This window comes from Accipiter gentilis, chromosome 4 (assembly GCF_929443795.1).
Source record: "Accipiter gentilis chromosome 4, bAccGen1.1, whole genome shotgun sequence".
Taxonomy (NCBI): Eukaryota; Metazoa; Chordata; class Aves; order Accipitriformes; family Accipitridae; genus Astur; species Astur gentilis.
The window spans coordinates 36,996,386-37,008,541 of NC_064883.1; the positions used below are offsets into that span (position 1 = coordinate 36,996,386).

General features: G+C 38.6%; 1 protein-coding gene across 4 annotated transcripts in view; it reads left to right on the top strand.

Annotated features, from left to right (window-relative positions):
• The window catches only part of ESYT2 (extended synaptotagmin 2), a 96,968-nt gene that overhangs the window by 53,868 nt on the left and 30,944 nt on the right, over positions 1-12,156 (top strand). For all 4 annotated transcript variants that reach the window (XM_049798263.1, XM_049798260.1, XM_049798261.1 and 1 more), the window contains exon 7: positions 10,115-10,170. In XM_049798263.1, coding sequence (XP_049654220.1) covers positions 10,115-10,170 — 56 coding nt within the window. The remainder of the gene's footprint in view (positions 1-10,114; positions 10,171-12,156) is intronic.

Here is a 12,156-nt window from a genome sequence, read left to right on the forward strand (position 1 = left end):
TATACTTATAATTTGCTATAACTTACATTTTTTAAATTTTTAATTTTGATAGCTTATGGGATGTTCTAAACAATCACAGTTGGAGCTTCCACAGTACTGTATTCTCCTCTACCTGTGCCCTCCCTTTCAGTGTTACTGTCTCTTTTACAGAAGTGTTGAAACTTCTGCTCCTGAAGGAAGCTGGTTAAGGGACATAAGCTGGCAGAATATTAAACACAAGAAGTGACTAGTTTCCTGTCCTTCAGGTGTATTTTAGCATCTTGAGCTGGCTCACTAAGGAGTCAGGAGAGTGTCAGTACTAGTGTGAGGGTGTGAACCAAAATGCCGGACTGATAGAGGTGGGTATAAAGAAGAGGGAATTGGCTCGAACTGTAGCTTTGAGTAGTTAACACTATAGAGAATAGCAAGGTGCACTGGATTTTTTTAAGACCAGCTGTGATCCTTCTTCTGGTCACCTTAACTCAAAAACTTGCCCGCTATGTCTCTTACCCCCGCAACTATACATCTTGTTACTGTAGCAATTGTCTCACTGAAATCTTTAGACAGTTAAAACTGAAAAGATGTACTGTTAAACACAGTTCCTGTGCACAAATATGCTGTGTTTCCTATTGCAATGGTGAAAACCAGTGATATGTGCTTTCTATGGTATTTTATGGTCAAGCCTTGTTTGAAAGGCTGAGTTTATTTTATGTTTACCGGGGAAATACACTGGATAATGTTACCTATTTAAATTACTACAATAATGTTAGCACTTTAGTGTTGTAGTGGTAATGGGCTGCATTCTACTAACAGACAAATTGTGCTGTGTTTCTGCATGACCATTCACAAGTAACAGAAGAGGGCATGTTAGTCCCCTTCTTAGAATAAATTTCTGAGAAGAAATATAACTTATCCCATGGAATCATGTCATTCTGCTCTGTAGCAGAACTTAAATTTGTCCTGCAGAAATCTTATACTTCCATAACTTGATTAGTAGGAAGTTGTTCATCAGCATTTTAAAATAATTTGTGGCTTCTCTTCTGAGAATTAGTAGTGCTTATGGCAGCCAAATCAGGCCACAAGGTTGGCAGTGTTTTTTAGAGGCTGCCTTTTGTGCTGCAGTGAACTTTAGTTATGGCCCTGTGTATTCTGCATTCCAGTACATTCTTTTCCCTTTGTAAAGGCGTCTAGCGTATTGAGAACATCAAATATGTAAAAATGCTCATCAGTTTTTAGGCTATCTTTTCTTATAGGCTGCAGGGATATATATGTTTTTTTAAAACTCTTTCAGTGTATGTGTTGCATGAGTTCTCAGTGCAGAGCCTTGATAAGACACAAATTTATTGGTTTTCAGGGCGGACACATAATTTGTTTTCACTGCTCTGAGCAGAGGAAGAATTGAAACAGCTTTGAGTAACATGACGCACCTACTACTTCATCGGAAAGTGTAACTGGGGTCTGAAATCCCTCTCTAGGCCAGTGAGCTGGCTGGTAAGAGTCTCTGCAAGGTGTATCACCTCCCTCAGTTGCAATGTGTTGTGGAAAGACACCACATCATTTCTGGCTCCTGGCAGAGTTTCACTTGGTGACAAGTCCTGAACGCAGTCTTTCCAGTGCCCTGTTAGCTCTGCCACAGAGAACCAGTTGGCATTCCCTGAATTTAGCTAAACTAAGACAATTATGCATTGTTCAAAGCGGTGACAGAGAAGGAAATGATATTGTTAAGCCATTTTTGAGATTTGTAGGCCAAAACTTTTTTTTTTAAGTGGGGAATTTTTTTATATTCAGTGCTTCATAAAATGATTCATCAGCTGGCAGTCTTCTGCTTGCTTCCTTCGTCTCCATAGGGCTCTTCAGTTTGTTAGGGTGGTGACGTTGCTTTAACTTACTGTCAGAACCACAAGTTAGGAGGTCGTCTTTCTCTCCACTGAGTCATGGCATGCCACAATGTAGAATGAAAATCCTTGTTATTTGGCTGGACTATGACTGGAAGGGCTCCCTCTTGTGTATAAAGCAATACTGTAGATTTGACTACTTCTCTGTGGTGAGTTTGTCTGGTGTCAGTGCTATTTCCATGCTACTGTAGGTATAAGCTTTTTTTGCCTGAACTTGGTGTTGCTTTTTGGAAAAATCTTTTCTTACTTTACAAAAGGTGTATCTTATGCTGAAGTCTGATGATGTTTGGAAGCCAGAAGTGCAGACTTGAAACAACCTTATTGAGAGGAATGTGGGGGTAATGGTGGAGGGAGAACACCAAAACCGTTTGTCACTAATATTTGTAGACTAAGATTGCAGAGTGTGTGTTACTGCAGTGATAGCAGTGTGCTTCATACTGCTGCGCTTTGCTGGTAGAACTGGAAAGGAAGCACTGTGGTGGGCGAATGTAGCAAATCTTGTCTGCAAGGAGAACTTACCTTCAAAGCCCAAATAGTGAATGCTTGATTTATGCCAGGAGTTTGAAGGCTCATATTCCTTCCAAAACATTTAATGGCTTAAGATTTATTTGCAAAGCTTTTCTAATAATCCTTTAAAGTGCTTAGCCTTAGTAATGTTTTTTAATTTCTTAGCTCCAACTTTGAATGGAAGAGGATTTGTCTTTAATGTTTCTGCAGTTGACCTCTGTCTTTGTATTTATTCCTGTACAACAGAGTGGATGGATAGAAGTTTCTGATATTATATATACTAATTGCATTTCTTGTCTAAATGGCCACTCTTAGTAGCACTATTTTTTCAGTTTCTTTGTGTAATCATTTTTTACGTGCTTCATGGTCTAAGGACTGATGACAATGCCTTGCTTTTGAAAAGAGGTGTGGAATAAAGTATTGATAGTGAAGTTGTACCATAGGCACTTTATGTGTTTCATATGCTGTGTTGCAACCTTTTAAAATTATTTTTGGTCACATAAATTGAAAATCTTGCAGTTCTCAGTGGCATCTCATAGCTTGTTTTTTGTTTTGTTTTGGGTTGTGGCAGTTAATACAGAAACCACTATGATATGTGTTTCAGTCTAGTGTAGGAAATGTTTCTCAATGCTGAATTTCAACATGCATTATGTTGCTCAATTCATTTAATTTGGTTAAGTCTAGTTAGGAGACAGCACAGGACTTTGCTGTGTTAACTGCTGTATGCAATATACTAAACAAAGGATGAAAAAATCAAAAGGAAATGCAAATATTTTCTATTTTATTCTGAAAACATCAGTATGTAAAACTGTTAAATAGGGGATGCAGATATGAACACTTTAGGATAGGGACCACTTGTTTTCAGGTATTTATGGTGTGTAACTGCCTTCTAACACACCTACAAATAATGAAAAAGGGAATAAATCATGTAATAAACTGGGTTCTTTGTCTTAAAACAGTATAAAATTACTTCTTCCAGAGCCTTGGTAGCCTACATAGGTTTTTAAAGTGTGACATAATGTAGTGTCAAAACTTGTGATTAGAACATGAGAACCAGTCTGAAAACACAAGTTGTGATTAGTGTTATCAGCTACTACCAAGCTACTTGTATCTTATATTACTTCAACATTTGTGGGTTTGTAGGATTGAGGAAGTAGTACAAAACCGAAGTTATTCAGGCGAAGTTGGACTTTTCATCCTGGTTCAATTATTTATTTCTTAATTTTTTTTCAGAGTTAAGGTAAGCATGAGATTTGAGAATATATACTAATAATTTACACCATTAATTTTCAGAGGAGAATACAGTGAAATTACCTTCAGTTTCCTTAAATATAGATATTCTCTGTGTTCTAGCTCGTAGTTTGTTATTGTAGAACTATACAAGTAAAGCATACATACAAATGTAAAATAACCCATTTTACAACAAATTATTTCTAACAGTTTTTCTTTGCATTTGGAAATTAAAAAAACTGATGGCTTTAATATTCATGTAGAAAAGAAATCATAAAACCTTAAAAAAAAAAAAAAAAGACAATGGTGACTGTTCAGGGTACTGTATGAATTTTGGGCAAGATCTCCTCCACTTCTGGAAGGTATTACTGCCACTTAGCCTTGCTGGCATTCCACAGATAGATGTGCCCTAGCAAACTGAACCTCCCACCTACCTGCAGAGGATCTTTTCCAATGCAGTTGTTAACTATGTATTCCCTTGCTGAAATGTGAATTATAACACTGTATTCCTAATGTGTGTTCATCTCTTGCGCTCAACTTCTTGTAAGTGCTTGGCTGACAGCCTGATCTATAATTGATAGAGGCGTTGTATGCTAATGGCAGATAAATTTGAAAGAAGAAAGGCAGAATTTTTGTGTAAACACTGGCTCTTGAGCAAACTGGGAGAGTGGTTTTAACCTTCTTTTTGGATGGTAACCTAAGTCTCTCAAAAGCATTTTCTAAAAATCAGTGTTTTCAGAAGTATAGGAAACTTTCACATGTACTAGTTGAACTTTCAGTATGTTTATTAGAATGTGGATACATGGTCAAAAACGGTGTGGTAAGTGTTGATGTGAATTCCGCAGCCCATCAGTTCCTCCGTATTATGTGTTCAAGTACGTTCTTTTTTCTTGTAAAACATAGGTTGGCCTCTTCTCACTAAAAATAATCCTGCTAGCACTCTAATGGAAAGTGGGCAAAACTAGTTTTAAATGAGATATCTTTGTAAAGACACTGAATACAAAATGGTACTGGAGCCAATGATATCTTCATGATTTCACCTGAAGAAAGATGAAAGTCAGCAGTCTCTGTACCGGGCTCTGTACAGTCTCTCTACAACTACTAATGATAGTGTTTTTCACTTTAGATTGGGACAGTCTGCTTTCAGATACGACAAATGTATGTGAACAAGTAGATGGCTTAGGCTGAGTTTAGTTACTCTCACATGTGCATCGAGTGTGATTCACTGTAGAGAGGGGACATCTGAAACAGGACCTCTGACCTTCTGGAGACACTGCTGGACGGGATTCTCCCATGATGGGGAAAGCTGGAAATTTTCTGGCACAAGGAAGATGATCCCTACCCCACCTGCAGATTTGCAGCTGTGGAACAGATTCAGGGTCAGTGTAGCAGAGCAGGGCCTGGGAGCATCCGATCCAGCAGAACCTGAGCCACGCTGAAGCACCAGGAGGAAATTGCAAGTGATAGTACTGAGCGACTCCCTGCTGCAGGGGACAGAGGCCCCCGTCTGCCGTCCTGACCTGTTGTCTCAGGAGGTTTGCTGCTTGCCGGGGCCTCAGATTCAGGATGTTGTTGACTGTTAAAGCTTGTCGGGCCCTCAGACTACTACTCGCTGCTGCTCTGCCACGTGAGCACCAACACTATTTCCAGGGGAGATCTGGAAAACATCAAGTGTGACTGCATGGCTCTGGGGGCAATTCAAGGGCACAGGGGCCCAAGCGGTGATCTCAATCCTGCTGGTAAGGGAGAAGGGACAAGGAAGTGATTAGTAGTAGTCAGGATGGGTTTATGAATGGGAAATCGTGGTTAACCAAGCCAGTAGCCCTCTACGATAAGACGGGTGGATTGGTGCATGAGGGGAGCGCAACGGATGCTGTTTATCTTGACTTCAGTAAGCTTTTAATGCTATCTTCTGCAACATCCACATAGGCAAACTGATGAAGTACAGACCAGATAAGTGGACAATGGGCTTGATTGAAAAGTGTCTGAACTCTTGAGGCTCAGTGGATTGTGGTCAGTGACGTGAAGTCCAGCTAGAGGCTGGGGGCTGACTGGCTGGAAACCAGCTTTGCAGAAGATGATTTGGGGTGTCCTGGTGGACAGAAAGGTGAACAGAAGTCAGCAATGTGCCCTTACAGCAAAGAAAGCCAACAGCACCCTGGGCTGCATTGGGAAGAGCATTGCCAGCTGGTTGAGGGAGATGATCTTTCCTGTCTACACAGCACTGGTAAGACACACCTGGAGTCCTGAGTCCAGCGCGGGGCTCCCCAGTACAACAGAGACATGGACATGCTGGAGCGAGCCCGGTGAAGGGCCACAAAGATGATTAAGGAACTGGAACATCTTTCTTACGAGGAGAGGCTGCAAGAGCTGGGCTTGTTTAGCCTGGAGAAGAGAAGGCTTAAGGGCATCTTATCAATGTATATAAATACCTCACAGGGGATGTAAAGGTGATGGTAACGGACTTCTCAGTGGTGCCCAGTGATTTGACAAAAGGCAATGGGGACAAATTGAAATGCAAGAAATTCCTTTTAAATATAAGGAATTGTTACTATTTTTTATTTTTTAACCGTAATAGTGATGGAACACTGGAGCAGGTTGCTCGGAGAGGTTGTGGAGTCTCCATCCTTGGAGATAGTCAAAACCCAACTGGACACAGCCCTGAGCAGCCTGCTCTAGGTGACTCTGCTCTGAGCATCTGGACAGGATGATCTCCAGAGATGTTTTCCAACCCCAACTATTCTGTTTTGTATCCTAATGGATCTCGGATGGAACTAGCTGCTTGTGTATGGTCAGTTAAACCACTATGTTTACTCCCAGCATTCATCTCAATTCTGTTGACTTCAGAGCTTCCTAAAAAGTAATAAAAATTTTAAAAAAATAATAATCTTGAAATACCACTGTGTTTTAGAAGAAAAAAATGTGGATTGATATTGTATAACCATTTGCTGAAAGTAACGTGTACTCAGGATATAGGGGACTGTAATGGTTTTATGGGTGGTGAAGAAGAAAACTGCGTGAAATACTTTAGAGCCTCCCTTCAAACTGGCAAGGACAGTTCTTTGCATGTGTCTTCTAACAGAAGGGTCTATATTCCTGTCTCAAAACCAAAATCTTGTATTTCTTGGGCAGAGAATGAAAGTGCTTTGGATTATTGTATGTGATGGAAACCTAAGCCTGTCTGTAAAGTTTTCAATTTCCCAGTTGAGGGAAATCTCTACTTATGCAGAAGACAAGTGTGCTGTACATGGCATGAAGGGAAAAGTAAACTCAATTTGAAAAATTTTCTGAAGATGCTTATATATACAGCGTTGTGTCACATTTTACCATTGCATTCATCATTTAGTTGGTGTTGCATACAACTTATTCAGTTAATTTATTGCACATTCATCCAGTGTTTGTATTGTTTCATAAGTGGAAGACTAAATCCAAGTCTGTCAATATTTATTGCATATTTCAGAATGACTGTTGTTACAAGCAGCAAGAATATGATCTGTTTCATTATTGTGAAATGTACTTAAATTTCTGCCATGTTGTTCACTTAACGCTTTTTTGAGTGTTGTAAAAGCCCTTGTACATTTCAGAAAAAAAATCCCATTCTGAGATGATGATGACACATTCTATGTTTTGAAGTTACTTTATACTGAGAGCATATATCAACTTCACAGATAGATTGCAGAGTAGTCATCTAACATTAATTGTTGATATCATGTAAAAGAGCAAAGAGACCATAACTGTTTACCTTGTGTTTATAAAAGTTAGGGTTTTAGAGGTATTCTGACCTTTGGGTAAGGACACTTTTCATTAAGATTTCTGGAGTCTGAGAATCAATTATTTTATCACAGAACTTATTTTTGGAAAGCTATCTGTTTCCACTTGTTCATGCAGTTTGGTCATTAGAGCTACTATTAATGTTCAGAGAATATCTTCCTCATAATGTTATTTTGTTTACCTCCAGTGTGGTGTCTATCTGGAAACATGAACTTGGAAATTCAGTTTTATATTAAATAGTATCTGATGCTATGTTTTATTTTGTCCTGCAAGATAATTTTAATACACAGGATCAAGTAAATAAACAACTAAGAGGATGTCTTTGGAACATACTAGTTATAAAGACAAAATATCTTAATTGTGAAATGTAGTTACCAGCAGACAAATAAAACTTTATCCAGTGGTGCATTTCACCAATGATGTAAAGGCTAAAACAGAAGTGATGCCAGCAACAAATGCAAGAAGTATTTTACCTTTGTTTCTTTTTGCTCTAAACTGCAGAAATAAATTATTGCTATTTAGTAAAGAGTTCAAAGTTCTGTTATTTTTTTTCCTCCTCCAACATATTATTTTCAGTGTCTGTTTGGGATATTGTGCTGAACAGTAAATCAAAAGGAAAAATTAATTTTCTGATGAAACTTGCAAAATACAGTTTTAGAAGTCTCTTAAAAATCAACCTAAGTTTTTACAGTAGTATCAATCCTGCAGTACCTTATTGGAAAGTTCCTGTTATTTCTAAAGCCACAGAATTAAGGTTGTAAGAAACATCTTACTCATAGTTCAGCAAAGTGTCTAAAGTGTTGTATTTTTCTGTACTGCTTCTACTTTATTGTGGATACTTTGAGGAACTGTTTTTCAGGGGTCACAGCAGAACAATAAAAATGTTGGTTTGTTGTGTGGGTTTTTTTTTTTCTCAGCTATCATAATTTCATCATTATTGTGTCTTTTGAGATATTGAATATAATTCCTGGGCAAAAATCAGTATATGAAGTGGGTGGATAAAGGAAATACTCTGTAATTGGCAAGGGGAAAAGGGTGGACCCAAAGGCCTAATTAAATATAATAAAATACTTACAACTGGCAGAAATTTGTTTACTGCATTTTAACCCACACAGTATAAAATTATGTAAAGTAAGAAAATGAACTAAACCATGAAGTTTAGCTGTCATTCTGAGAGCTCTTCTCTTCTGTCTGATGCTGTAATGACAGAATGAAAGATTGTTTTGACTTCCATTCATTCTTCTAGAGTCTGGGAAACATGTTTATCCTGAAGGGTTTAGCAAATTGGATTTAGAGGAAGCAAACAGATAAACTGTAATGATCTGTATACATTTGTAATTATTTTGTTCTAAGTGGGTTGGCTTCTAAATGCCGAAATATAGCAGATCTCCATGGAACTCCTTTTGGTTAATGGAGGTAGAGAGAAAGCTTCTTTCAGTCATCCACTGGAGTTTAAGTTAGATGCCTATATTAGAGGAGTCTCTCTTTCTGTTTCTCTCCTGCCCATACAGAGACACAGGAGTGTAATATGATAAAAGAAGGAGGCTAAGAAAAATCTTGCAGCAATTTTCTGAATGGTTATCAGCAGGGAAAGTGTTAAATTTTAAGCATTCAGTTGAAGGCTGTATGTTTATTCACCCATCTGAATAGCATAGTTAGGAAGACACTAATCTTATTCCCTGGATGGGACCAAATGTTTGTTTTCTGTTGTAATATGTTTGCAGAATAGTTGAGGTAGGCGGGGACCTCTGGAAGTCATCTAGTCCAACCCCTTTTCTCAAGCAGGGTCACCTAGAGCAGGGTGGCCAGGACCATGTCCAGGTGGCTTTTGACTATTTCCAAAGGTAGAGACTTCACAACCTCTCTGGGCAACCTGTGCCAGTGCTTAGTCACCCTCACAGTAAAAAAGTGTTTTGTAATGGTCAGAGAGAACCTCCTGTGTTTCAGTTTGTGCCCATTGCACCTTGTCCTGTCACTGGACACCACTGAGAACAGCCCATCTCCATCTTCTTTGCACCTTCCCTTCAGGTATTTATGGACATTAATAAGATCCCCCTGAGCCTTCTCTTCTCTGAGCTAAACAGTCCCAGCTCTCTCAGCCTTTCCTCATAGGAGATGCTCCAGTCCCTTCATCATCCTCATGGCCCTTTGTTGGACTGTCTCCAGTATGTCCATGTACTAAGGAGCCCAGAACTAGACACAGCAGTCAGGGTGCTGAGTAGAGGGAAGGATTACCTCCCTCAGCCTGCTAGCAGTGGTTTTCCTAATGCAGCCCAGGACAGCGTTAGCCTTCTTGTGGCAGTGGCATGTTACTGGCTCATGTGGATTCTTGCAGTACATCCCATGATATATCTTGCCTTTTGTTTTGGAATATTCCGTTATTAATTCTTACTACCTTTTCCGTTGAAAGGATAATGATTTTTTTTTTTTCTGCTTAATTGTTTGTTACAGTACACGTGTATATCAGGGTGTGTATTTGTATGTATGTGTGGAAGGGTGGATAAGAGGATGGTGAGTTGTTTTTATAACTCTCTTTTAAAAACCGTGGCTAAAAATTCTTTAGAATGGAAGAGGTTTTGGTTTTCTGCTTAAAAAAATCAAGGAAACTGGTTATTGACCCACTGATCAGAATCTATAGTGATCAGGTTTATTTCTTCAGTGTTGTGAATACTAAGTTGCTTTTCCTCCCCCCCCCCCCCCCCCCCCCCCCATCTTTTCTCTGTAATTCACAGCTTTTGGAAATTAACTGGACTGGACTGACCAATCTTCTGGATGTTCCAGGACTCAAGTGAGTATATGTAAAGCAGTTTAGATATTCCTTCACCCCAGTAAGCCCCAGAAAATCTGAAGACCGTCAGCTAAGTAATTTTAGGTTAAATGACTCTGAGCAGTTATCTCTTAATTTAGAATTCTATGAAATTGCTCAATATGCAGAAGGTAGCGATTTCATTACAAGTGAAAGTACATCAGAAGTGTATCTAGTATGTCTTGGTAAAAACATTTTGAAAAGATAATTTTTCAGTCTGCTTTTTTTGGTGTTCTCAACCTTTCCAGTTTTCCAGAATCTTGTGAATTTCCTATGTGCCCTCTCCTAGAACAGCAGAAAGATAAAGAACCTTATTTTTCACGCCAGTGGGTTCACAACATCTTGGCTCATGGCTTTGTATGCTGATACATCTCTAGTTGCTTGTGTAAAGGTAGTTAGAAGTACCTTAAAAGTTATCAAATTAAACTAATTTTCTAATCTCTTCAAGCACTTACTGTTAAAGCTCTCAGTTTATTATGTCAAGACCAAATGGAGTAGCAAAAATATTGACCATATATAGCTAGAAAAATTGCTTGGCTTACTCAGAGCTTTTCAAAACAGTACATGATAAAACCCCAAAGAAAAAAGTAGAAGTAGAGATGAAAACCAAGCTGCTTTGAATCACTGCAATCCTGGTAAGGTTAAATCCACAAATATATTCACAATTGTCAAGTCATAATACTTACCCAGGGGCTTCTTAATATTGAAACAATGGCTAAGGGGATAATGGCAGATCTGATACACACTCGGATTTTGTGACTAGTCCTTTTATTGGATCCCATGCTCTCAAGAGTTGGCTGACTCCAGAATTATTTTTTATTGTTTAAAAACAAGAGTTTGAATTGAGGTATTAAATTAATCCTTTAGTGCTCAATTGCGTGACTGAAATGGTTTTTGCTTTACTTAGGCATGCGAGGCCATTGTATGGAATCCCAGTTGAACAGTTTGAAATTAGAACTTGCATTAAGTAGGTTAATGGCTGCAAGATTTGCTTGTGTTTCAAGCCTGCTTATGACTGCCTCCAAGGAAAGAGGTTTTCTTGGTGGGTGAGAAAATGGCTTCGAAAATACAGCTCCTGAGTAATAATATGCTCTTTTTATATAACACTAATAAATTTACATTTAGTACTTAAGCTTACTAGGCTCCTGAGTTTCATATCATGCTGCATATTTGCCTGACTGCAAACACAAAACTTTAGATGTAAACAAAGGATTGCCAAGTGTCTCAAGTTTACGGTTTCCAGAGCAACCCAGCTTGGCCACATACACATAAAATGGTGCCATTTACATGTGGTATAGTTTCTATAGTAACTGTAACTGAGGTGAGTCATGCTGTGCCTTGCCAAGAGATTTCTTCAGTGTTGTATTTGTTTTTCTTATCTGTATAGATAGTGTATTTTGGTATGACAGCTTGATGTATTGTAGTTGTTAAAAACAACGATGAACAAGAGATTGCTGCTGCCACAGGTACCTTTTTCATCCTGTGACTGTTGGCTGCACATTAAACTACTTATTCGTACTCTACTAAATGAATTTCTGCATTTGCTGCTGGAAGCTTCCTTGTCAGCTGTTAACAACTTCCATTGCACTTTGTATATGACTCCACAAGGAGAAAGACACAAAAGTAATTCATATTCTATCATTAGGATAGCTTATGGAGGAGTAGAATTAAAACCTCCTATGTGAGGAGGAGCCAGGCTGTGAGAATAGTCAAGTGCTGTCAGGAGAGGATGTCAGTGATGGGAAGGTGAATTATGTCATGGTTGCTTGAGATGTAGTGAAAATACTCTATGCAGTCAGAGATGTGCTGTCTCTGCAGCATGAACAAAGATGACGCAGGAAAAATACATAGCTGCTTATTCTGTCACGAAAAATGAAGTAGAGCTAAATAGCAGTACAAAAGAGTAAGTAACTGTCAATTATATTTTTGCAATGAAATTGAGCTTTTGAAGACACTTACTATAATAAA